Below are 27,626 nucleotides of genomic sequence, written 5' to 3' on the forward strand. Positions count from 1 at the left end.
CTCCTGGGGGTGGGATTTGGCAGCTTCCGTGATGACTGATGGAAATGCTTTCTTGGCCTGTAGTACGGCCTCAGCATAGGCTTGGAGGAATTCATTGTTTCATCCTGTCTGTATCAGCCTTTGTTTATTGGCATCAGTGTTTGGGTTTCCACCCCTCTCTCTTCATCCTGTGCAGAGTTTAGAAAACCAAGGAGATCTATGGAAGTGATGGGAGGGAAGGACCCTTTGGGGGCCAGCCTATCAATGGCTGAGTCTAGTGAAAACGATTCACCGGGACCTTGGTTCGTCGTCCTTTGGTTGGGGCGCTGCTGTCCTTTAGAAGACGTTTGGAATGTGTTGGAGTCCATGAGTCTGCATGGTTGAATTGGGATTGTGGGTCTGTCTTGTTGCCTGAGAACTAGAAGAACTTTGGCCATGGCATTAATGAAGTGATGGTCTGTCCCCAACAATGGCTTGGGTTGCAGTGTCCTCTAACTAGACAGGCCAAATATCAGGTCCAGGGTGTGACCAGCTGTATGGGTTTGACCAGATATGACCTGTGAAAGTCCTACAGAGGCAAATGAGAAAATGAGTTTTTGAGCTTTTGTATCTGTGGCCTTGTCGGTGGATGTTGAAATCTCCAAGGATGACAGCCTCTCTCAAATGGGCTCCATTTTTTCCAAATGTTCTCTTACCTGCCTTTTGTCAAGAACACTTTTTAGACATTTTCTTGCTCCTTATTGGTTTAAACTTCCATTGATTTTCTTTTTTGAATGCAAATTTCAAAAAACAGTTCAGGATCTCAGCCACTTGACTCATCATTAGTTTCATCCCTGATAATTTTAGAAAACCCCTTATTTTCCCCATTTGACAGCACTAACTCATTGTGCTTTGTTGCAGCATTCACCTTTTCCCTGCAAGCCTTAACTGACTGTCCTTGTTTGGTTGCTTCCTCTGCCATTTGCAGTACAGTTTTTTTATCTTCTGAACTTTGGTGCAGTCCATTATGGAGCCATCTTCCCTGTTTCTTACCTGCTGTTTTTTTGACAGAGGGATGATAGTGGTTTGTCAAAGTATTGTAGTGAGCTTGGGTAGATCCCACAATAGCCAAGGTTGAGTTCCTGCTTCTCTTTTACCTGCTCTCTCTTTCAATTGTTCATAACTTTCAGATATTCTTATGGATTGAAATGTTCCATGTTTGATCTCAATCCAAATATTAACTTTTATGGAAACTAATTGGTGGAGCATTTTTTTTCCCCATTATTGGAACTGGAAAAAAATATATGCTGCTACTCCCCCCCTTCACCCCCCCATTCTCCATGTATTCCAGTTAGAAGTTTTTTTACTTAACTAATTTCAAAGCTGCTGAGACTAGAAATATATCAAACTTGGTTTGGTTTGTGGATCTCTCCGAGACTTCAGTCAAGCCAAGATTTTGATTCTGTAACTGGTGAATGTTTAAGATTTGGCAGCTTCATACATGCTCACTAGAATGCTCTATCTGAAAGCTTTTGTTATGCTTTCTAGCCTTAAATGTTCAGAACTTTAGAAGCAACTTCCTCCCAATTGAAGCCGTTTTCCCCATTTGTCTTGATTAATTCTCCATAAGATCTACAAAACAAGCCTACTTTGAACTGGTTATACATTAACTGCTGCTAAACCATTGTAAGTGTTTAAAGTAGATTAAACAGTTTACTTGGCTCTAAGCCCTTATTGCAGTTTAAGATGTTTAATTTCTTAGAGGGTTTAAGTAGTTTGAACTGCCCTAAAGATTTTAAGCATCTTAAGTAGTTTAAGCCACTCTAAGACCTGACAGGACATAAACATCTTATTAAGAGAACATAAGGGATTAAAGCAGCTTGAGCAGTGTTAGTCTCAAGTCCATGATCCAGTTGAAGCCCCACTAAGTCCTTAGAGTGGTTTAAGCATTTTATTCTTCTTATGAAGCTTGATTTAAGGAGATCTCAAACCAAATAGGTCTAGTTCAAGGAACTTACAAACTCCACATTGCACATAGCTTCAATGGAGAGACCTTGTTAGTGGGGCTTATAAACTCCCTACCTTAAATAGCTTCACTTTTGTGTAGGGGAGGTTTGGGGGTTGGTCTGCGGGAATTACCGTATATACTCGATCATAAGCCGGTTCGTTTATAAGCCGCCCCCCCCCCCACCCCCCAATAAATAGAAATGGAAAATTTTTATAACCCGTTCATAAGCCTACCCTATAATTCAGGGGTCAGCAAACTTTGGCTCCCGGGCCATCAGGATAAGCCACTGGTGAGCCGAGATGGTTTGTTTACCTCGAGCATCCGCAGGCATGGAGGTAAAACCTAAGTAAACAAAGTGTCCCGGCGCGCCAGCTGCTTGTCCTGACGGGCCAGGACAACAACTGGTGGGGAAATTTTTGAGGGGTTGTAGCTGGGAGTCAGAGGAGTAACCCCTGTGACCACCCCCCACATGACCCCACCCCTAGCCCGGGACCCCCCCCCCACAGGGCTGGCTTTAGGAACTGCGGGGCCTGATTTGAATACTCGGTGGCAGTCCAGGTCTTCGTTGGCACTTCGGCAGCAGGGGGTCCTTCACTCGCTCCACCTCTTCCCTTCTGGCTCTGCTGCCTCTCCTTGCTCCCTCTGCTGGGGGGAGGGGCTGTGTCCCACCTCTCCCTTTCTATACCCGTTCATAAGCCAACCCCCTTCTCTGGTGCTTCCCTTTTTTACTAAAAAAAATTTGGCTTATGCATTATTTTGCATTTATCAATGTGGAATTTCATCTGCCATTTTGTTGCTCCGTCGCCCAGTTTTGTGAGATCCCTTTGTAGCTCTTCGCTGTCTGCTTTGGACTTAACTATCTTGAATGATTTGGTATCAGCTGCAAACTTTCCCAACCTCACTTTTTACCCCCTTTCCCAGGTCCCAATACAGATCCCTGGGGGACACCACTATTTACCTCTGTCCATTCTGAAAACTGACCATTTATTCCTACCTATTGTTTCTTGTCTTTTAACTGATCCACGAGAGGACCTTACCTCTTACCCCATGACTACTTACTTTGCTTAAGAGCCTTTGGTGAAGGACCTTGGATTTCTCTCTTTCTCTGCACATGATCCATCTCCTGCACAGGAAATTAAATTGTATTGAAATCAGGACTATAGATCCCAGTATTTCCCTATCTGGGCAGCTGCTGAGAGATCCAAACCTCTCACGTACATAAATCTGTACTGTCCAGCTATTCATGGGAACAAGCACTATGATTACTACACTGAAATTAGGTCCCTTACTCATCCTCTCCGTAGGCAGGAGATAAAAGCTGATTGTGTGGAGTACAGCTGGGAGCTGGGGGAAGCTTTGTGTGGGGTACCAGGGAGGCAGGTCCTGGTGTTTCAGCCTTTCCAAACAAGAACAACAATATCCTGATTGACTGGTGCACTTTCACTTGGTTGTTCATTCCCTCACCCTAGCAGGAAGGCGGCAGAGTTGCTGGCATTTTCATAGGAAGAGGGGAGAAGGTATTTTTTGTCATGGAAAATGCAAACTGTTTAATATATTACCTTAAAATTTACAGAATGACCCACAATGACGATGAAATTGACTTGATGGTGGATTTCTGAAACTGGCTTAAAAATTGATATTCTTGAAGCAAGAGAGGAGCTTTTGCAGTGTGAAAGCCAGCTGTTTCACCCAGCCCTGTTCTGTATGGGTTGGGTCTGCTGCTAGTTCACTTCACATTGGGTCTTTTCAGTTCTCACAAGCCAAGTAGCTTCAGGCTAGGTTGGTATTCAGATGAGGAGACCTCCTATAGCAGGGGCGTCAAACTTTTTGGCCTGAGGGCTGCATCAGGTTTCTGAAATTGTGTGGAGGGCTAGTTAGGGAGGCTGTGCCTCCCCAAACAGCTGTGCATGGCCTGGCCCCCTATCTGACCCCCCCTGTTTCTTGCCCTCTGAAGGCCCCTGTGGGACTCCTGCCCCATCCAACCCCCCTGCTCTCTGTCCCCTGACAGCCTCCGGAACCTCCACTCCTGACTGCCCCCGACTGCCTCCCCCAGGACCCCTGCCCCCATTCAACCCTCCTGTTCCCCAACCCCTATCCACACCCCTGCCCCCTCACCACCCCGAACTCCCCTGCCCTCTATCCAACCCCCCTTGCTCCCTGCCCTATTACAGCACTGCCTGGAGCACCGGTGGCTGGCAGCCAGGCAGCACAGAGCACCAGGTCAGGCCGCGGCTCTGCAGCTGCGCGACCTGCCAAGAGCTCGCAGCCCCGCCACCCAAAGCATTGTGCCAGCGGCGCAGTGAGCTGAGGCTGCAGGGGAGGGGGAACAGCCGGGGAGGGGCTGGGTGCGAGCCTCCAGGGCCAGGAGCTCAAGGGCCGGGCTGGACGGTCCCGTGGGCCGAATGTGGCCCGTGTCCCGTAGTTTGCCCACCTGTGACCTAGAGGCTGCAGGAAGTGGTAATGGTGGCCCTGAATCAACTGGATACAATGCCCCAACTCTGTTCCATGGAGTACTGTACTGTGGTTGTTCTGGGTTGTAGTAAGGTGTGAGGTTATCCCTTACCATTGCTTGTATTTCACTTTAACTTTAAGGGGTTTGGGATCGTTTGAAGTGAAAGATATATTAGCGTTATCTTGATCAGCATTATTTCCAGGTCCCATAAGCTGAGCTGTTTGAAACATGATCCCCCTTGCCAGGCAAGCTCAGCACATTGCAAGATAAAGGCCTCTTCATAACGGCTCCTGCCACCACACTGATTGGCTTCACTGCATCTAGTCCCGCTTCCCTACTGAGCTCCGTCTATGAGTATATGCCTGCTGGAAGTTTTCATCCCTGATGACCTCACTATGGGATTGATGTTGGACTTGCCCTGGGGCAGCTCTCTTGGTAAATTCTTTTTAAGCCAATGAGACAATGAGCTCAATCTATTTAGTTTAACATTAAGGGGAGGCTTGATCACAGTCTGTAAGTAGCTGCATGGGGAACAAGTATTTGATAATGGACTCTTCAGTCTAGCGGAGAAATGTATAACATGATCCAATGGCTGGAAGTCGAAGCTAGATAAATTCAGACTGGAAATAAGGTGCATGTTTTTAACAGTGAGGGCAATTAACCACTGGAACAATTTACTGAGAGTCGTGGTGGATTCTCCATCACTGGACATTTTAAAATCAAAGATTGGATATTTTCTTAAAAGCTCTGCTCTGGATACTGTGTTGGGGAAGTTCCATGGCCTTTGCTATACAGCTCAAACTAGATGATCACAATGGTCCCTTCTGGCCTAGGAAACTACAAATGGTGAGTGTTCAGTTTTCCCCTTATGGATGGCAAAATCAATCAAGCATTTCTGTGAGACAGGAGCACCCGTTTCTTCTCTGCCACAGGGCTCACGTGCAGTGTGTAGGTAGTGCTCCCAGACTGAGGGGCAAGACTACTTAGGTTGTTTCTGTTTTTGGTTTTTGAAGGCCCTACTCCCAGGTAATAAAGGTAATAATTGGAGATATACCAATCTCCTAGAACTGGAAGGGACCTTGAAAGGTCATCGAGTCCAGCCCCCTGCCTTCACTAGCAGGACCAATTTTTGCCCCAGATCCCAAAGTGGCCCCCTCAAGGATTGAACTCACAACCCTGGGTTTAGCAGGCCAATGCTCAAACCACTGAGCTTTCCCTCCCCCTAATACAACTGTAAAACACAGCATGGGGCTCTGTGCCCCCTCAGACTCTCCAAGCACATCAGTAGTTGGAGCTGGACAAACCCCTCATTGAGCAGGTACCCTGTTGGTACAGCCTGTCTGTTACCAGCCCTGCATTCAGCAAAGCTAATGGGGATTTCCAGGGAGGGCTTAAGGAGCTTGTTTGACAGCCATAAAAAGGAAGAAAAATAAGAACTTAGCAGCAGCATGGAGAATTGCAATTTCTCACTCTGAGGCCCTGGGCAGTGAATGCCCTCCTTACTGCAGCTGCATCCAAGAGACATCTGGTGCTATGCCAAGGAAAGATGCCACCTCAAGCCTCAGAAGATGTTGTTTCCAGCATTTCTATGCCTAGAGCTTGTTAGGACAAAAGTTTAGTGTTCAGGTAATGGGAACACTTTTCCTACTTCCAGTACAGTACTAGTTCTGCATCTCTCAACTGAATAGTCAGACTTTGATGACATCCACTGGAACTGGGAAACCCATTGTGAAAGACCGACTGAATGTTTCAAGTTAACAATATTCTGTAATGCAAGATGTAAAAATGAAGTTTTAGGCCTCATCTACACAAGAAAGTTGCACTGTGTTTTTTTTTAACTGATTTAGTTAAACTGGTACAAACCCCTATGGACAATCTGATGTTGGTTCAAGACTGGCTTATTCTGGTTTATCTTAAACCAATTCTTAAATTGTCATAAGCAAAAACAAAATAAACTTGGTTTAAACCGAACAAAATGTTCCCACAGGGGGGTTGTGCTAGTTCGACTAAACTGGTTTAAAAATCACACCTTATTTAACCAGTGCAAGTTTCTCATGTAGACAAAGACTTAATAATAGGAGGCTTCAGTATAGCAGCATCTCTGTGGTTACATCTTAGGGTATGGCTACACTGCACAGTTAACCTGGTTTTTAGCTCCTCACACCCTCGTCTCATCCCCCTACCCATGCACACAGAAAACCCTCTGGTGCAGGTCCAAAGATGCTTTCATCCTAGGCTAGCTTACTTGCTTGGGATGGGCGTTAAAACCCAGGCTTTGCTTCAACTCTGGCTTGAACCCACCTGTTTTGTGGCGAAATCACTCAAGTGCTGACAGTCATCTAGTGCCCTTCCTGTATTCCCCTCAAAGGACAGACCTGTTCTCTCATAATTTTCTGGGAAAGAATCCTAGAGCCTCTCCTCAAAAAATCATGGGATGTACCCCTAGACATGCATGACGTGCAGAACTAGTGAGGACACATGAACGCTGGTAGGACTTTACTTTAGAGATGCTCACACCTGGGCTAGGCTAATCTGGGTGCCAATCACCTGGGTTACCTGTTCAGTGAGACATAGCCTAAAATGGTAAAGGCAAGACAGGCAGCCCTTTTGTGTGAGAATGGTAGTGCCCACAATTGTGCCATTTTCCTGTACCTGAACCAGGATATCTCAAGTTCCCCCAAAGATCCCAGTGTGCCTTTCCCTGTCTGAGGTCTGGAGACCACTTGGGCTTGAAATTGAGTCCACAAAGGCTGGAGGATTATTTTGTTGTTGTTGTTTTTTTTCAATAATCTAGCACCACACTTTTTATAGCATGTTAGAGGGAGAGCAGTCAGTCCCTACCCTGATGCATGTGTACAGTCTCCGACAGGCAAAGAGAGAGGGTAGGGAAGGGAAAGGCATGGGGAAGGATGGAGTAAAGATTGTGTCAGATGACTCCAGCACCCTGACACTTTTAAAAAAGTTGGGGTCAGGAGGAGTAGCTAGCCCAGGGAGGGCAAAGGGAGGACAGTTAGGATGCTTGGCACATTGGCTTAGAGTGGGTGGATGGCACTTGTCAGTCTCCTGGCCTCCCGTTGAGCGCTCTGAATGAAAACCTAGCAACCAGGTCAGAGCAGGTCCTGAGTAAAGAGGGAAAAGGGCATCCCACTTCCACAGATAATGAAATCAAACAGACTCTGCTTTGTCCTGTCTGTCAGAATTCCCAGAGCCAGTGGTGGGGGTAAGCAGCTGATGCTTCCAACAGGCTCCTCTCCCAGGGGAATGAAAGCAAAAGGCCGCAGCCCTCTGGCAGCTAACGAGTGGTTAATAGGAGCATGGCAGCGGGAGCTTAGTTGATTAATGCTACCATTTAAGACCTGAATATGAAGTAATGTATTAAATGGCTATTGATTTCCCTGTCCAGGGAAAGGGGCAAGCTGACAGCATGGAGTTAGAATGGACCTTCCCATCCAACAAATGGGGAGCAGCAGCAAGAGCTCCGGCTAAAGGGCAGGGGTGGCAGTGGGGGAGAGAGTTGTAATCCTGTTTTCTCTGACATGTGCAGGGCAGGCAACCTGGCTATATTGTTGCTCTGATAGCAGCGAGCTGGATTAGACTCCTCCCCAAGAAGGGAGCATGTAGGGGGCAGGGAGCCACTGAACAGCTGGTGTGGGGAGTGGAGCATGTGGGGTGTTCACCATCTCAGAACCTGCACCAGGGGCAACACTGAAATCTTATATCTCCAGTTGTTTGAAGATGATAGCAGCAGTTGGCATGCATCCCTAATGAAGAGTAGCAGCAGCATGGGCTGCTGTGGGGACTGTGTGCTCTTGGGGGCAGAGGGGGCTTCAGAGGACAGGGTGGGAGTTTGGGCTCAGCACAGCTCTGATGGCCAGTAGTCTCAAATGCCAAAGCAGCTAGGCGCTTTTGGGAGGATTTCACTGCTAGATCTGAACAGCTTTCATTGCCAGAGAATGCTGCTGCCTTGTAGGCTTAGTTGTCAAGCTTTGCTGTCTCAGTGTATCAGGCAGAGCATTGGGGAGGATTGGGGAGTTTCTAGTGATGGGTGGCCATCTGTCAATAAATTCTGAAGAGTTTGTAAATAGTTGTCTCCTTGGCAGCTGCTTTCACATGGGTATAATGCTGTCGGACTAGCTCAGTGAAAAATGTGATGACAGATCATGTTCTGCAGACTCTGCATGTTTTCTTCTCTTTGGCTTTTGCATTTGCACCTGAACTAGAGCCATTTATGTTTTGCTGGTCCTGGTCCTCCAACACGCACAGCTCTGCCAATAATTCTCAATCCTCTCCTGCAGCCATCCTGCTGATGCACCTCACTCCTGTCCCACAGCCCCCCTCACTAATCCAGTACTGAGCTACTGCTATCACAATTACTCTGTCACTGCCCTTGAGAACTAATTGGTTATATATCATTTATCCTGGGCCTCTCCCTGACTAGACTTTCCCATGGCCTGGACAAACATCTGCTCTGGACTAGATTGAGACTGTTTCTGATGTGATCTATATTAGATGTGAACCCAGGTCTGCAGATGTAATCCTGTTTCTTTCCTCTCCCTCAGACCCCCAGTGTTAACAAGCTGGATTCTCCTGCTGTGCAGTGATCATCTCCTGTGTGTTTTACAATAGCCTGGCACCTCCTGGCCCTTTGCTTCATGTGTCACTATATCTTTGTATTTGCATTGCCTGTCCCTTTAAGAAGCCCTTCGGCCCTTACTCGGCTCACCATGCTCCACACGCTCTCCCATGCAACTTGCTGACTGAGCTTGGCTGCCTCTCAGAGCTCTGGGGAACTGTGCATTTCCCGGCTCTGTGCTTCCCTTCATGGGATGTGGGAGGCTCAGCTGCTCCCTACTTCTACAGCACGTATTCTAGGGTGACTGGAACACGTGTGCATTCGTATCTTTTGAAATATTTTTCTCACTTTGTACTCAGTATCTGCAGGACAGGAGCAGCCCCTGAGGCCTCTTCCCTAAGTCTGCTAACTGGACTAACAATAGTAGCATTTTGTGACTTTCCTAGACATACTGGACTGCTGAAACCCCTGGAAGACACCAGTGTTGTACACTGCATGCCAAAGCTCCAGTTAAAGGACCCACTTACTCTGCTCCAGACCCTGAGTGACTAGTGGAGCAGCGTGGATGATGCACATGCACATCCCTCCCTGCATCTTCTTGTGCCCCTTCACAAAAGTTAGACATGACAAAGTCCTATTAGGTCCCGTCTAGTCTGTGCCCTTGGGCCAGGGCTGGTCTGTATCAAACCTATTCTGTGGGTAGGGCCAAGTTACATTTGTGGTCTAAGAACCTGAGCTACATCCATCCTTATTCCACAGAAGACCTGCCAGTGCCAGTGAGATGTTTGCACTGAGATTTACGAGTAGAAGGAAAGACCCTTGTATAGTACCTCGATGTTTAGTATTGAGTAATTGTTAGCATGCTCAGCGGGGTAAAATGCTGCCAGACACCCTGCCTTTTAGACAAGTGCTTTTTCTGCCTTTTGTGTACTTGCCCACTTGGATGTATAGTTAGATACCTGACTTACGAATGCAATTGTGATAAATGCACGTGCAGCTGCATGCCTGCGGCATGGTCTTTCAGAACTAACACACCACGGAAATAAAGGGGGCAGTTCACTACTCTCTGGCTCAGGATACATCTATGCTGCAGCTGAAGGTGTAATTTCCAGCTCGGATAGATGTATATGCACTAGCTTAGGTCGAGCTAGTGCACCAAAAGTAGCAGTGTAGGCGTGGCAGCCCAGGCGGAGGGCTAGCCATCAGGGTCTCTGACAGGACTATACAGACAGCTAGCTCATGCCTATGCTACTATTTTTAGTGAACTTGCTCAATCAAAATTAGTGTGTGAACATCTACCTGAGCTGGAAATTGCACCTTCAGCTCAGAGTGCAGAGATGCTCTAAGACAGCACTCCATGTTTGGGAGACTGTGCAGCAATAAGCCCTAGAAATGTTCATTTAAATTGGGCAGGATCTGAGCCTGTCCTGGGAGCCCACTGAAGACCTGTGCATCAGGAGTAAACACCCTTATTGCAGACGGTTATGCCTGCTCAGCCAAGCTGGATGGGCAGATTAGACAAATGCTGAGTATTGTCGTGCACGGCAGCCAGTAGGGGGCTTGCGTGGAACAATCTCCCCTTCTAATGTTTTCCCCCTTTGGCATTTCAGGGCCTTAAACTCTGGAGTTGAGTATTACTGGGACCAGCTGAATGAGACTGTTTTCACTGTGCATTCCAGCAACAGGAGCACCGAGCGGCCTGGGTGAGTCTCAGGGGGAAAGGGGAGGGTTAGAGGCAGCTAATCAGAGTGCTCCCTGTCTTGGTTCTTCCTGTTGGGTTTACTACAGCTGACAGTGCTGCATGCCCATACTTTCCTCCAGTCTCCCATCCTACTGGCATCATTAGGTACACAACTTCTCTCTTGGCACAGCCCAGCTAATGCCAGCTGGCACACCACTAGCAATAATATTTGGTCCCCAGAGGGGCAGATCACGATACTGAAGTACATCTATCCCCTCTGGCCCCACCTGCCATCAGTAGCACACTTAGGCAAACTGCTGGGGAGCCATGTGTGGCTCAGAGTATGAAAAGTGCTGCGTAAAATAAATGGCACTGGGGAAGGTACCCGGAGAATAATGGGTCAGCTACAGGCAAATACAAATCCATTAAACAGCTCCAGTGACCAGGAACCGAAGGATAGTGCTAATGACTTTAATCCCTGAATTCTTGGTCACAGGACAGTTGTTCCTTTATAACAAATTCTAAAAGGGAGAATCTAGCTCTGCAAAATCCCAAAGGGTTTTTCATAGACAGCCAGGATCAATGGGGAATCCCAGTCCCCTCTGTCCAGTGATGTACACAGTACCCTAAACGTGGGAATGGAGTCCCCTCTAGCTTCCTGCCCCAGTGAGGGGCACTCCCTCCCCAGGCTATCCATCTGATACCTGAACTCCAGAATCCCAAGGAAATTGGAGCTCAGAGTGTGGTTCTTTCCAAGCTCCCCCGTCTCTCCCCCAAGCAGTCCTAAGTTCCCAGTCAGACTGCAGGGTGGGAGAAGAGAGATGCTGTCCCTTTTCTGTAGGGTGAAAAGAACAGGAGTACTTGTGGCACCTTAGAGACTAACAAATATATTTGAGCATAAGCTTTCGTGGGCTACAGCCCACTTCATCGGATGCATAAGGTGTTGTCCTCTCCAGCTAGGTGAAGTTCTTTTCCCTCCTTAGTCATCAGATCTCTCTCCTTGTGTCTTAGTCTTGCAGGAGTGTGATGTGCTGGGGACTTCCCCTTTCCCTCTCCGTCTGGTGTGGAGGCAGGAGGACAGCTTTGAGAAACCTCTGATTCCTGTTGGAGGGCTGGGAAGCTGGGTGGGTTCAGACCATCAAAAGATTACAGAGCATTAAACAGAAGAATATGATCCATGTGATGAGGTGATCTCTTGCAGCCCCTTCAGCACTTGCAGGACAGGCAGCCAGAGGCCAGTGCAGGGAAAAGTCCCTTTTCACTGCAAACACTCCCACCTGGGAAGCTTCTACATATCAACTACTTGTTTCTGAAAATAAAATAATAAGCCTCATGTCCAGTCCTACTGGAGAGAGGAGAAGGCTGAAACACATGCTAGAGGGGAGCTAGTGTGTGATGCTGACAAACTAAGAGGATAATGCGAGGGAAGCGATGCAGATCATACACTCAGGAGCAGCAACCCTGCTTTGCTAAATCGCCCTGGAACCCAAACCCATCTCCTGAGCCAGAGAAGCGTTCCATAAATGTATGTTCCTGAGCTGCTTATTGCAGTTCCTGCTCAATCTAGTAACTCCGAAGGCCTAAAGTTTGCTATACTGACTTGGTGGCATTGCTGGTATGTTGGTGCCTCTCAAACAGCATTTTCCCTCTTCCTGGCCCTCACTTGTCAGCTCTGTGCAATAGCTATGGGGAGGTAGCATTGGGTAAAGGACCCTGTGACAAGGCCCCAGTGTGATTTAAACATCAAGCAGAAAGTCCTGTGAGCAGCAAACCAAGGAGGAAGATGGCATTCATAGCATGACGTAAGTGCCATTCCTCACTGCCTGCAAAGCAGTTGGATTAAACTACCAGGTGCCTGGTTGGGATGGAGAGAGGAGAGTGAGCTGGATGCTGTTGTGTTCCTAGGGACATGGGAGGCTGAGCTGTTAGGCCCCCCCATTGCTCCTGGTTTATTTGTTTGTCTCTCTATTCAGAACAAGCAGAGCCACATGGAGGACGGACAGAGACATGGGCCTAATGAATGCCATAGGCCTGCAGCCCAGGAACCCTACCACCTCGGTGACATCACAGGGTACTCAGACCCTGGCTCCTCTGCTGCAGAATGCAGAGACTCAGACAGAGCGGGAGGTACAGGAGCCAGGTGCTGCCACGTCAGGAACTGGAGAAGGTAGGAGCTTGGGCAGTATCCTCTCTTTGACAGAGCTACCTTGTGTTTGCCAGCTGCGTGGAAGGGAGTTCATACACACAGCGTTCTGGTGACCCATGAACCGCCTGTGATGTCAATATTCGAGCATCTATCTGCAAATAGGCATCACCAGCCTCTGAGTTATCCTCTGCAGTTAGGCCTTGCTGAGGTGGAACCAGGATCCCAAGGCTTGACGGTTTTAAGGTTCTCATTCCCTTATAACCCTCATTTCCATTGAGGGTTACTCTACCTAGCTGAGCACAGCATTTTCCCTCTTCCTGGCCCTCATTTCTCAGCTCTGTGCAATAGCTATGGCCTCTGCTTCAAAGTTCAGAAAGAAGCTTTCTCTAGAACATTGTTCCTGGTAAATAAGTTCCTCATGGTGCTGCTTCTGCAGACATCTCCCTGCTCCCTTCCCAGAATGAGAGACTGGACAGTGCAAAGATTTTTCACTCTTCCCTCCCCTGCCTGAGTCTAGCTAGGCTCCCTCTTACCCCAGTCTTCAAAAGCTGATTATACTTTCTGATGTCATCCTGTTGCCAGGGCCAGAAGCTGCAAACCCTCTTCTGCCATTGTATAATCACAGTTCCAAAAGTGGGCTTGTGTATCTGCCTTGGTTTGGGTTGTGCAGGGGCTGTGGTTGCATTAACTCCTCAGTGAGATCCCAGCTGAACTGCTCAAGGACATCTCTGCCACTTCCCAGATAAGGGGAGGATGTGTTGGAGTGTGCGACAAAGCCAGGGATGGAAGCTTCCAAAGTGCAGTTCCCCCATATTGAAGAACATGCCTCAGAGCTCTTCCAAGTACCTCTAGTGTCAGGGCCAGCTTACCTGTTTCCAGCTTGTAGTTTGGGAACTCTGACTTGAGTGTAGCCCCTATAAGGAAAGTGGCAGTGTGATTCAGAGGAGGTGATTCTGAGTGCATTTATGTTCATGATGAAGTCTGGGCTATAGGAACGAGCTGTGTGAATGCTGGGGGACCCCGTGGGGAGGGGCATTTTATTGTGACACCTGTTTATTCTGCAGCTGAGCTAACTGCCTGTTCTGTGGCCTGTGCCCCTCCACTGCTCCTGCTACTGTAGCCAGCAGTCTGTGTGTGAGATACAGATTTGCACTACCCTGGTCCTGACATTTCAGTTCAGAATCAATTAAAGTGGGAAATGCCCTCCTGATCTGAGAGTGGCTTCCAGGCGACCTGTCTCAGTGGGATAAGAATTAACCTCTTGGGCGGCTTAGTACAGTTGAGGGCATGTGAACCATGCTGGAAGCTACATGGGCTGGGCTGATGCCAAACTCATGGGAAGGATAATCCTGTTCCCTTCGCTGTACCTGGCGTGGTGCCTGAGAAAAGCAAGTGGAGGGAAAACTACTGCTACACAGAAAAGTAAAGATTGTTGGATGTGCAGGCTGCGGGACCCTCAGCACCTCAATGTAGCGACTGGGGCTATGGGGCTGGTTTGGGTGTCACTTATCCTTGTTTCTCCATGAAACCAGTGCATTTCTCCAGCCCTCCTCTCCCCTGCTACTGTTCCAGCTGAGGGCTTGATTTTGTTTAATTTTTAAACAGCTTTTCAGTCTCCAGACACAGGGGCTGGTTTGTGACTAGTCCCTAACCAGTCTGGGAAGAGATTCTCTTCACTAGAGTCTTGGGCGCTAGAGACTGGACATACTGGAGAAGTCAGACATGCTAAGCTGGCTCAGTGGGGAGCATTGGAAAAGAATGCTGAGGTGGTGAGTGCAGGAGAGAGCTCACCATAGATATATATGTCTCTGTGCATGGGAGAGGAGGCAATTGAAGAGGAGGGTTCTGGGAGTCACATCCTCTCACCAGCTGTTCAAGCTGTCTATTTGCAGATCCCTGTCAGGTGGGCAGGTTGGTTATGAGAGTCCAGTTAGAAATTCTCACATACTTTCATGTACGCAAGCACCTGGGGCAGGCACAGTTCATCAATAAACTTGAAATAATGACTGTGCTGAAAGCCTGAGCCTGTGAAATCTCCTCTTGTTCATGTGGCGGCCCCATCTTGCAATGCCAGCTCTCAGGATACCACAGATCTGACACTTTGAGAAGAGAGGAGACTATGAAAAATGCTTCCTGCTGTCCCCTCTGCCTTTTGCGGGCTGGCAGCATGGCTTCGTGGGCTTTATTGCTGGCTCAGCCACTGACTTACCTTGGGCAAATCACTTCACCTGCAAAATGAACTAACTGCCCTACCTGCCAATGGGATTCTGAGGGAATAAATTCATTGTTTGTAGCCTGGAAGGAGGCACTAGAGATGGACAGAGTATTATTATTCTGCAGTGGATCTTATTGATTCATTGCTTCTGCCCATCAGCAGATGCTTACCAAGGCCCAAAAGCAGCTCAGAACATAGGAGCCCCTTAACTATAAACCAGTCAGAGCAAACGGTCCCCAAAAGCTGAATTCAGTGTCAGAGGGCTGTTGCAAGGAGGCCCATTCCTTTCCCAAACACTGGTGGCCCAGCCTCCTCTGAAGTAAGAAGGATGGTTTGGATAGACTGGCACCTTGGCTCCTCTGTGACTGGCATCCCTATCAGTTAGCACTGTCACATTCTGGGGTGCAATCCAAACCAGTGTCACTGCCTGCCCTGTAACCCTGAGGGCCTCTCAGTGTCTGCTGCTGTAGCTCTCGTGACTGGGCGCTTCCGGCCAGCATACACGCATGCTCAGAATGTCTGTGTTAAGCCACCCTGGGTCAGTGCTCTGATTCCAACAGCCTCCGTGTTACACCTCTGACACGCTTTTTGGCATCCACCAACCTTCGTTACACATGGCAAGATGACCTAGTCCCAGATTTTCCCCAAATCCTGTGCTCCACATGTAATACCTCTCCTGAGAGGTATTAAGATTTGTTTGTTCCTTTAAAGATACAGTACCCAGCAGCTTGTCACATTAACTGAAGTTAACATTGACTTTAAGTCAGACACAGCACTGGTTTAAACTTAAAAGTAAAACAAGTTCATTAACAAAGGTGATAGGATTTGGAAATGGTTACAAGCAAACAAAAGTGAAAAATGCTTTCTAGAGACTAAGGCTTAACAAAACAAGCTACAGCCTCTGTTTAAGGTAAGATTCTGTCATACTGCCTTCCAGCAAGATGGCTGACCAACTCCTCTGGTCAGCATCTCCCACAAAGTCTGATGTGTTCAGTCCCTTTGTCATCTTAGGTGAAAGATCACTTGGGGTTCTTTGCCCCACTCTTTATAGTCCAGTAAACCTTTGAAATGGATTCTTCTGAAGGTTCCCCCCCCCCCCCCCAAGTAAAGTTCATTCAAGCTGTGAGGAAAGTGATAAGGAATTTTCATGCTGGTTTCTTCCCCTGCTGGTGTTTGCTAAAATGCAGATTGATCTGTTCCTGGTATTTCCTCCCCCTGCCATGATGATGAGTATTATCTCCTCCCCTTGTTGGCTTGATGATCCTATTTACCTTCTATATAAATTGCAGTGTTATTGTCTCTAAATGTATCTTGGAGGTACCTTTTAGGTGGCAGTACCTTTGTTTAGGGTGGGGTAATGTTAGCCCTGCCTGGCACACACTGTGTTTGTAATTTTGAAATTTGTCCTCGGTACATACCCGCAATAATATTAATGATCAGTATGATACTCGCTTTCTATTGACATCTTTCATGATACACAGAGGTTCTGACATTAGTGAATTGGGATACATTCACCTGATCAGGCCTGCTGAAACTCATTACCAGATACCAGTGAGCCCCTTTCCATCTAGCACTGGGGTGATGTTAGAGTCACAGGGTTTGGATAGACGGGGTCCTTTGGCTCCTCTGTGACTGGCACTCCAGCCAATTAGCCAGCACAATTACAGCATCACTGGCCTGCTCCTTCCAAGAACCAGTTAGCACTTTGCTCTAACATAGCCTGAGCCACTGGTAACCTCTGGAGCCTGCTCAGTGATTGTGTGAAATCAGCTGTTTTGTTGGTAACATTCCTTCCTTGATTTTACTTGTACTGTCCATGATTTCAAACAGTCTGTTTGTCCACAGTAAGCAGAGATCATTGCTAGGTTGTTTGTAGCCGCCTTTGGCAGCAGATTCAGACATAGGTAATGCTGTGTTTTCTCTAAGCGGAAGCATCTTATGCTTTAGGGCTGCATCTGTGCTGAAGAGTCTGTGGTTGCTGTAGCTCTGTCATGGCTCCATTTGTGCTGGAAATATTGGAAGCACTGGTGTAGAGTGGCTGCCAGTTCTGTCCCATTGTGGCATCTAACCCTGCCCAGAACAGGGTCGGGCTGTCATCAGCCAGTCCACCTTAACCCTCCCACCATGCCTGGCACCAGTGGGGCTACACATTACACTGTTTAGATGTCTTGCTGCCTTTTGGATGGTTTTCTTGTTTTCTGCACCTCCCAGAATCTTCAACCATACTGAGTTTGATGCCATTTTAAAAGGGGAACAGCATTGTCTAATGGTAAGCTCACAGGGCTAGGAACCAGGAACTCCTAAACATGAATCCCAGTGCTACCACTACCTTAGTATGTGACCTCGAGCATGTTATTTAATCTATCCGTAAAATGGGATAAACTTCCCTATAGTACATCCCAGAGTGGGTTGTGAGGATTAATTTTTGTTTCTGTATAGCGCTCTGAGGATGTAAAACACCATAGAAGGGCTTAGTATTATTATTGGAAGCACTCAGCAGGATGGATGAAACAGATGTGAGTCTGGGCAGCACCAAGGGAAATGTTTAGGGACCAGCTTCATAATGAGAAAGAAAAAAGCAAGTGTATATTGCAGCTCCTTTGGAAACAAGGGTGTGGCTTTCTGGACCACCTGCTGTCCCCTCTCCTGGTGTGAGGAATTCCACGTCATGGTGCTCTCCCAGATGTATACTTTCTGTGGAAAGAAATATGCAGTGTAGCATCAGAAATCTAATTAAGCTCTCTGTGTGTAAATACAGTCTCCTTCTCTCCCTGCTAAGCTCTGCAGAGGCTTTGCCTTTCTGATTGTCTTTGTGCTTGCTTTGGAAGAATGAATGCACAGGGAGTGAATTTATTAGAAGCAAATCCCTCTAGTGCACATGTTGCCTTTTCCATTAGTTAATCACTGCCTTGTGAACTGTCGCCTGTGAAGCATGCATAAGCCAGAGAGACCCAGGTTTGGGTGAAAGGCTGTGAGAAAGGCACTAAGAAATATTTGAAAGATGCTTTGACTCCCTGAAAAATGTGTCTGTCTCCTGCTTCCTTTTAAGTTGACAGATGTAGGAGTAATTTTGATTGGGCTCTAACACGGAGTCTTTGTTAAATGTTGGTATTTACATGGCTCAGTTTCCCTGCAAAGATGCAGTGGGGAGGGTCTTGCTTGCATGAGGGCCAAATTAAATCTCCTTAGAAACAAGGAGGACCTCCCAACACACCAACCTTTAGGAAACGTGATTTCTAATCCAGACCATGTCAGAAATGACACGAGTTTGATGCATTCCATCGTAGTCCCTAATTGACATTTGTACAGATCACTGAATCAACACAATTTGTTTATCAGGAGAAGCCCAGGACTGGAATATTAAAGGAGAGGTGCTACCGGTTGAGCTTGAGAAGTGTTGGCAGAGCTGGGTGAGGGAAGCTTGTGCAACAGTCTGCCTGCCCTATCTCTGCCCTTAACAATATATATCTGTCCCTCTCTCTTCTGATCACTACATTAACTTCAAACAAAACAAACCCCTGGTGGGAGACTGGTGAGTGGCGTTTATGTGCCCATGGGCCCTGCTAGAGTCAATTAATAAATTCTAAGACAAGACCGGACCATTGTGATCATCTGGTCTGACCTCCTGTATAGCAGTGGCCACAGAACTTCCCAAAAGTAGAGCTTTTTGAAAACCTTCCAATATTAATTTAAATCCTTGGGCTTGTGGGAAAATAAGTGGTGGTATCCTGTATGGTACCAAAATGAGACGCCCCTCACAATAAATTGTGCAGAACTGTGACCCTCCTGTTCCTTTCTGACATGAGGTATGAAATAGGTAACAATGTTAACATTGGAATTATCCTTGAGCATCCAAGTTAAGGGGCAGTTCACACCTCTGAGCTATTGTTCCAATGTTCTCGGCAGACTCATTTAATAGATTTCTCTCCATCATTTACGCTTAGTTCCTGCTGTTGAGGCTCACAACCGTAACAGCTAAAGACTGACTTTCTATTAAAAAGGGGAGTTGAGATTTTGGAGCACAAAATAACACCTGGAGGGAGGTGCCAGTATGCCATGCTACCACAAATCAGCCCAATCCAAGCCCTGCTGCTCATTGGGTCCCTGCTAAACATGTGTTACGTTGCCTCCCTGCACCCGGGAAGATAAATGTCACACCCTTTGTATGTCCTGTGGAAAGTGCTTTACATCCTCTGCTAGCTGTAAAATTCCTGCCTGCTGTCTCTTGGCTCTACTGGAGTCATTATACATTCCCAGTTTGCAGTCTTGCTACTCCAAACAAAATTCTCCTCTTCTTAGAGCAGCCTGGCAGAGGACATCTGAGTTGATTTCCAACCACTGGGGAGGATGATTCTGCCATACTCACTAATATGATATTGGTGCCAGCTGCACAGACTGGAGGAATCCCCTACTCTTTGGGATAAGTAGCCATAAGCTCTGCCTGTGGCTTTGCATTTGTTTAGGAATAGGAATCTTTTGGACCCTTGGGAAGTGCCTTATAACTTAAATGCTATGGGTGGCTCCGTTTAATGTTTGCATTCCTTGAAGGAGTTCCAACCAGTTGGCTTTGGGCCATTTGCTGGGCTCAGTGATCCTGTTCTGTGCCTGACAGAGTGGAGCTGGTTTATCCCTATCCCAGGTGAATGGCAAAGCAGTTCAGGTGTTTCAAGGTCAGTTTCTGCTGCAAGATGAATTCTGACATCGGAACAACCCAGGTGGAAGATGAGCAGCTGTTCCTTCTCCGTGTGATACGTCCACATTCACATTTCACTCAATACCCTCACTTACAGAGCTGGCTGCCTGCTAATCTGAATTCTCTGCCTCTGGTGTGAGGTGGGGTCTTGGCTGCTTTCCTGGCCCACAAAGAATTGCCATGGTCTCCTGGCCTAGACCATGTTGCTGCAATGTGAGCATTACCTAAAGCCATCTGCGGTGCCAGTTGTCCCGGTATTCTGAGGAGAGCTGTTAGTAAAGAGCACCATGTTGCGCAAGGAAGGGCTTGGGATCATGCAGAGACTTTTCTCACGAGCTGCTTAGTGCTGTGGAAAATTCACCAGCACTCAAGAAAGTGGTGCTCTGGGGACAATGTTCCCAAGACCTAGTGCAGCAGAGACCGTTTCAGAAAGACTCACCTTTGGGGAGTCACAGGGTCATGCCCCATCCAGAAACAAAAGGGAGTATGTTACTTGTGCGTGTCATACTAGTATCCATGAGAAATCTGCATTCTGCTGAGCAGGCTGACTCGGCCCTCCTAAGAAAGGCAATGTAGGGCCAGCTGGGTGAGGCAGACCTCCAGACTGCCCTCTGTGCAGTGTGTGAGAGGGCCTTTGCAGAGTCCAGGTGGTCCCAATGCATTTGTTGAGCTTTAAAGGTGAGGAGAGAGCAAACAGCCTCTTAATGCAAAAGTGGAATAAACTGTCACTTAGCTCGTTCCTCTTATACTAGCTCTCTGCTCATGCTGAGCACCAGCCAAAACCCCAGTGGAGCCTGAAAGAGTTGGAAGATGTAGTGAGACACTCAGTCACCAGCCCAGCTTTCCCTCCCTCCTGTCCTGATCTTATCCAACTGATGGGACAGACTCTGTGAGACACTGTCTCTGCTGCCTAGTAGCTGAGGCAATTGCTATACATTTGAGAGGAGGGGGAAAGAAAAGTAACAAGCTGGACCAAGGAAAGAGCAAACTGCGCTGCTCAGCTGTATGTGGGTAAGGGACTGGAGTGACCAAGCCAGTGGGTGCAGCAATGATATTGAAGGCCAGTCCCCGCTGGCCTTTTTTTAGAAGCTCTAGCACTCATTTCTCTGCACTTTCAGGTTTCTTAATATGACTGCTCCTGACGTGATAAATTGCTGAGCAGCAGGGCCTGCTGTTGTGGAATTTGCACTTGTTCTCTGAGCAGACAACTGCCTCAAACCCTGGAATTCCACTCCAGACGTAGCTTAGTAAAGCACAGTGATCTGAATTGAGGGGAGGTAGGCATGATCTGCCTGAAGGCTGGCTGCAGGGAGTGCTCGTATTCAGCACATGCTGTTAATGCCTGAGCGTGTCAGCAGCAGGAGTAGCAGCTGACATAGGTGCCGACTCCGTGGGTGCTCCAGCTCCAGAGCACCCATGGAAAAAAAATAGTAAGCGCTCAGCATTCACCAGTGGGCCCCACTGATCTGCTTCTCCCGCCCAGTGCCTCCTGCCCGCCACTGATCAGCAGAAGAGGGAGGAGTGGGGGCAGGAAGAGACGAGGTGGGGCCTTGGGGGACGGGGTGGAATGGGGGCAGGGCCTGGGGTGGAGGCGGGGGGTCGAGCATCCCTGGGGAAATCAGAAAGTTGGCGCCTGTGCCAGCTGACAATCTTGGCTGACTTGTAGTCGCAGGGCATGCATTGGGGGTGGTTCGGGGGAATACCAGGTATTTACAGCCTATAAAGTTAGGAACTGGTTTGCATGGCCCTAGCCAATATTGTGAGCTCTGGATTTCTAATGCTTTCTATTTCCAGCATTGCCAGATGCTTTGTAACAAAGGACTTGCAGTGGTGTGGTCTGAATTGTGATCAATATTCTCCTGATACTCTTACCAAAGCCATTCAGTCTCTGTCTAGCAGAGGATGAGATGCTGACCGAAGCTATACCTCTAAAAGGTGGGGGTGTTGCCCAGAGAAGGGGGAAATGTCTGGAGGAACTTGCTTGCTCAATTAATGTCCTCCCTTTACCGTTTGCCCCAGGCAGCTAGGTAGATGCTGTGGGAATGGCCACCAAGAGCTGAACATAGACTCTCATGTCTTGGTGGTGGTTAGAAGAAACTTTCTTCACTTGGGATTTAATCTTTCTTGAAGATACCCTCTGTACTGTGGTGACCTGCACCCATGCAATCTAGGCTAGATTAGTGCAATGCACTTTACACTGGCTCCCTTGAAAAGTAATTGTAGACAGCAGCATGACTGCTGTGAGGGTTAGACTTGTGAGCTGCACTCTGCTTTGGCTGCTGCTGGTCCCAAGAGTATGCACTGTGACCAGTCATTAGGTAGAATATCCTCCCAGCCTGCAGCAGCTGAGGGGCCATGTCTGCTGCCTTGTATAGGGTCCTGTCAGGATGGGAGGAAGGACCTCCTGGGGGCCTGCATCTTTGCTTTATATACACTAGTGCTCCATGTACCCTCTGAGGAGGCATTGTTGTGTTTTCATGGCCTCTTTAGTGGCAGAGGGGCTGGTTTATTGCAGGCTCTTTATAGTAACTGTTCTGGGATCTTGGTCACTGGGCCAGACTGGTGCTAAGAGTCCCATTTTCAGTTGGGCTGATGTCGTTTAGCTCCCAGAAGCCTTTGGCCACAGCACCTCAAAAGGAAACGCATATAATTCTCTTAACCAAAATCTGCCCCAGAATGTTCTGCCCTTTTCAAGCACCTCTGCTTCCCATGGTCCTGGAGAGCATTCCCTAGACCAGTGGTTTTCATCCTGTGGTTTGCAGACCCCTGGGGATCTGCAGACTGTCTAAGATTTCCAAAGGGGTCTGTACCTCTATTCAAAATCTTTTAGGGGTCTGCAAATGAAAAAAGGTTGAAAATCATTGGCCTCGGCAGATGGTGGCTGTTACCGTCCAGACCAATCCATGGGATTTCAGAACTTCACCATCCATGCCCCCAAAATTCAAACAGCCATGCTGCAGCAATGAGATGTGAGTCCCCCCCCACAACCTGCCCTGGGGCTCTCCTGGCTTTGACTTGCCTCCAGGAAGGAAGAATTCAGAGCTGCTAACCACCTGGTTCAGCTTCACCCACAACCTGGTATTTCGGTTCTGTGGCTAGTATGCTCCTGTATGATTCTTGTCTGTGTGTGTGTGTCTCACTTCTGTCATTCCCCAGGCAATGCAGGAAGAGAGGTTAATGCGTAGCTGAAATAACCAGCATCTGTGACCTGTGAGGCTGGGATTCCATTGTTAGGTTCTTTCTGGTGACGTTCTGCCCAGCAAGCTCAAGCCTCAGCATTGTTCTCCCCTCCATCTCTCCCACATTGATGCTGTCTCTAATTCCGGCCCTTCTTCCTACGCAGCATCTTCAAAATCACTTCCTCATCTCTGTCCCCCTGGCTAAAACACTTGGTGGGTCCCTGATTCTTGTGGCTGCCTCCTCTCTGGCCTCCTAGATGTTCCCTGCCGCTGCTCTTACCACATCTGGCCCTGCTAGTCCCAAAGCTAGTTCCCATCGGCCATGTATCATACGCAGGCTTCTCCTCCTTCTCTTCATAGCCCTGCACAGCCCGTCTGCCTCTCTGCGCTTGATTCCTCCTCACCCAGACATCCCTTATTGTCATCCTCACATTCAATCAGCTCTGCACCTCTGTGCAGGCACCTGTCTGTGTCCTCCAGGCATCCACCCTCTCCTCCATAAACCAGACCTTCCTCCTCAGAGTAATGTCAGTAAATTACAGCAGCCATCCCTCCAAAGTGAAACCTCCAAACCAAGCCAGGCGCTCAGCCTGCCCATCCGGTCCTGCTTGTCGCTGCATCCCATCCCCCACTGCTTTGGTCTGCGTATCGCCTAGTTAGTGTAAGCTCCATGGGGCAGGGATCCGGTAATTGTTTCGGTCTGTGAAGTGCCCAGCCCACTGTTGGTGCCATGAATAGTAAAATTTGACAAGCTGTATGCGTGTAACAGGGTTTAAAAAAAGAAACGCCACAGCTCTAATCAAAATAGTTAACAATGGTACAAAAATTGTGTGTGGACCAGGCTGAATCTCTCTCGGCTCCCTCATTATAGCCATGTTATCCAGGCCACTGCCAGGAGCAGTGTCAGCTTTGCCCTCTAGTTCAGTGTTTTGTTGGTTTTTAAACACCCCCCCACACACACTCCCTATAGTCCTACTCATATTTGTGTTCTTTCCTCTGGTGCCAGAGAAGCTGGCTCCTTTCTCCTCTGTTCTAACAAGTGCAGAGCTGGGAGTGAAATTTATCTCTTTAATAAGAATCAGGTAGGCTACTGCATCCCTCTGTGGAATCATTCTAACACATTCCAGTGAATCAGAACCTTTCCCTGCACAGTCTGGATGAGGTTTACGGCAAATGGAGTAAGTGGATCAGGGGCCAGACCTGTCTGCACTAGTGACTTGTTCCTCCTCTTGCCAGGCTTTATTTCTTGTAGTATTTTTTTCTCCATAGAGCCTATGCTTAGACTCTCCACTTAGACTCTTGAGTCTTCTCCACTGTGGTGATGTGCGGGCCCAGATCTTGCTTTGTGGTTGCTCTGTGCACACAGCAATGGATCACTATCCATTCCAACCCTGGCCTCTCTCTCTGATTGGAGGGGGCGGGGGGACCCCCCTCTGGGAGATTCTTGGTGGGGTAAGAGAGGAAGGGCACTGGAAGTGAGTTCTTAGCCCCTCTCGCCACATGGCAAAGTGTTTGGTTTACTGCAGTGCATGCTGAGCTGTGCTCTTCCCCTCAGGGCCCTGGGGACTCACTGACCTTTCTCATAGCTGGGAAGAAACTCTGTCTCTGTGACCTTTTCACTACACACCTGCATGGCTTGATAAGAGCTTCCTCCCAGACTCTGCTGTGTGTCTCAGGGATGCTGTTTCTCTTTTCTAGGGCCTGAGGGAGCCCAGGATGGGTGTGAACGTGTGGTAGAGAGGGGTCTCCAGGTCTCTCTTATTAATCTTTGCCACCCTAGTCTGGGACCGGTCTGTTGCTTCTCTCTTTCATTTGGAAACTGCTCCTGTGCTGCAGCTAGTACAGAATGCAGCCGCTCGAGGGGGAGAGACATGCTGCACAATCTGTCTTTTGGTCTACGTGGCCTTAGAGTGGGTGGAGTCTGCCAGGGGGCCTGTCTGCTGCCTTGGGACCTATTGCAGCCTGTGAACTTGGGGCTGGTGCACTGACCCTCAGGCAACAGGGCCTGCCACTTTGGGATATTTTCTAGATTAGGTGGAGCACAACAGGGGAGTTTGACTCACAGTGCTCTGGGGGGGACTGCTCCCCTCCCTGGTGTGGCGGGGGAGAGGAGTAGCATGTGCAGGGTGTGGGTTATTGAGGATGGTTTGTCACTTTGGTTGTGTGGTGTTGGCTGTTTTCTGTGGGAGAGTCTGGCATTAGTGGTGTGTAGATACCATGGACACACTCATCCGTGGCTGTTTGAGGAGCTTTACCTCAAGTGTCCCACCCTCAGGGCCCTTTAGACAGGGCAACATTACCCATCCCTGATGCTGGCTGGCAGGGATTGTTCAGTCCTCTGTCCTATGGGCTGGCAGCTTTGGGGGCCTGTGGCTTGGGCAGATGTTCTGCTGAGGGATGTGTGGTGTCAAAGTTGAATTTCTCTTGTTTGTCTCTTTAATAAAAGTTAAACAAAATACAGTAAAACTCCAGGGTCTATATGGAGCAAACCCTGCACATCTGCAGAGGAGCTTGCGTGCCTTGTCGCTGGCCTGTCCTAGTCCATGTGCACCATGCTGCATCTGACCATTCTGCTTCCTCCGTTCTGGCTGGCCAGCATGGTTTTCTTTGTCCCATAGTTCTTGTCTCTTGTACACTCTGGCCACTTCTTATGTTCTCTCCTCCAGGTGAAGGTCCAGAATATGGGGCCAGTGGAGACGATGCCCTCAGCAGGATCCAGAGGCTGATGGCTGAGGGTGGCATGACTGCTGTGGTCCAGCGGGAGCAGAGCACCACTATGGCATCCATGGGCGGCTTTGGCAACAACATCATTGTGAGTCACCGGATTCACCGCAGCTCTCAGACTGGTGTGGAATCCATGGGAGCTGATGGTGCCTTGATGCAGCAGTCCACCTCGCGCGAGCTGGCAGCTGAGCTGGAGGGACGGATCCTTTCAGAGTCTATGCAGCTGGCAGAGCATGGCCAGAGCCCGCAGACAGCTCCTGGCAGGAGTGAAGGACAAGGAGCCGATGGGCTGGATCTGCCAGAGCAGTCCCAGTCTTCTATGGACACTGAGGGACCAATTGAATACAGTGACCTAACCAATAATAACCATCTTCCTGACAATACCAACTACTATAGTAACAACAGCACCAGTGGGGAGTCACGGAACAGGTAGAGATGAGTTGTGTCTTGGTGCTACCCTTGTACTGCTAAGCAGAGACCTGTACCTCACAGTTGATAAGGAGCTGGAAGAGGGGGGTATTGTGGCTCTGATAGGATGATGGTAATTGAGGGGGCCTCTGTATCTGTGCGGAGGGGGCAGAAATGGAAGGGAAGGCACCAAATTTATAGGGACCCCAGGGAGAAGAAGCTTTATTTGGTCTTAGCTTCCGGCACACATGCTCCTGCACAGTTTCTATGAGAACATTAATGATCCCTAACAATGCTGTTCTGAGCCTTGTGTAAATATCCCAGCTTAGTGGGAATCCCTGGGCTTAGCCCTAACTCTGCAGTGCTCTAAATGTTACCATTCCTAAAATGAGTGTTTTCCCCCTGCTTGCCACCAGCCCCAAGGATGAGCAGAAGAACGAATATCAGGGAAGGGGGCCTGCAGTGTCCTCCAGAGACAGGCAATCCTATTGGGCATATCCTGGATTTGATGCCCCAGCTCTGCCAGTGCAGTGGAGGAGTCTTCCAGGCCAGAGTCCCACTCCATGGCATGGCCCCAGTGCCCCTTGGGAAGGGTGGAGCATTTTGGAGACTAGAGAGAACATTATTGCTGTCCAGTGTGCGATCTTCCTGAGGCAGAGCTGGAGTAGAAAGAGCCAGGCTTAAGCTTCACCATCCTTTATATACCCAGGAGCCTCTCAGAAGTGAGGACCTTTTCTTTGAGTGTCAGCTTAGCACCGAGCTGCTATCAGTGGGGAGAGAGAATGGAGGCAAATGCAGGATGTGGGAGTGAGGTGGATGCAGTTAGCTCAAGGATACTCCAATATTTTCACATCCCCAGCTGTGCCAATACTAACGTGAATGAGCCATCTTGGCAAAACCTGCCAGTATCATGGCACCATTGGCTGGCTGCATTTCCCTTGGGGCAGGGAGGGGGTGACTTTCCAGCTCCAGGTCAGGGCATGAGGTATGGGTCTGTGACGTAAGGTGTTGCATGTGAAATCTTGACCTTGTACATGTAGTTTCTAGTGGAGAAATCAAGGCTCTGATAATATTTTGTTTTTAGTCTAAAATGTGATTTTCCTTTTCGTTTGTAACTCTCCATCCCAGCAAGCTTGTGGCGGGAGGGTAGGGGGAGAGTCTGAGTGCTAACGAGGGAAACACCAAAGATCAACGTCATTAAAATATGACAAACCCTTCTCTGGCCTGCTGTCTTCTCTTGTGTGCTGGGGGAGTGTGTGTCTGCGTGCTTGGCCCTGCCATAGCGCCTGCAGCCAAGGAGCTCCAGGTGCTTCATAAACAACCTCTCGTTCCCTCACCCCCCACAAGGGGGAATGAGTAGAATCACCTCTGTGACGAGTCGCTGGCAGAGCTGGGAATAGAGCTCAGGAGTCCTGCTTCCAAGTGCCTTGCTCCAACATTGCACAGCTGGGTACATTCCTCCCTGGTTTTCCCCTCGCTCTCCCTTTCACCTCCTAAGGCAAGGGAAAAGTAGTTGAATCCCACTATATTCCGCTAAAACAATAGGGACACAGCTGTCTACTCCAGGAGAGCCAGGAAATGTCCTTCCT

The 27,626-nt window shown here is 48.5% G+C and overlaps 1 protein-coding gene across 3 annotated transcripts in view; it reads left to right on the forward strand.

Moving 5' to 3' along the window:
• Window positions 1-27,248, forward strand: part of AMBRA1 (autophagy and beclin 1 regulator 1) — a 191,662-nt gene extending 164,414 nt beyond the window's left edge. For all 3 annotated transcript variants that reach the window (XM_045014742.1, XM_045014743.1, XM_045014744.1), the window contains 3 exons: window positions 10,602-10,694; window positions 12,646-12,839; window positions 25,572-27,248. In XM_045014742.1, coding sequence (XP_044870677.1) covers window positions 10,602-10,694; window positions 12,646-12,839; window positions 25,572-26,062 — 778 coding nt within the window. In that variant the 3' untranslated portion in view covers window positions 26,063-27,248. The remainder of the gene's footprint in view (window positions 1-10,601; window positions 10,695-12,645; window positions 12,840-25,571) is intronic.
• Window positions 27,249-27,626: the final 378 nt, after the last annotated feature.

The sequence above is a fragment of the Mauremys mutica genome, chromosome 4 (assembly GCF_020497125.1).
Source record: "Mauremys mutica isolate MM-2020 ecotype Southern chromosome 4, ASM2049712v1, whole genome shotgun sequence".
In the NCBI taxonomy this organism is placed as follows: domain Eukaryota; kingdom Metazoa; phylum Chordata; order Testudines; family Geoemydidae; genus Mauremys; species Mauremys mutica.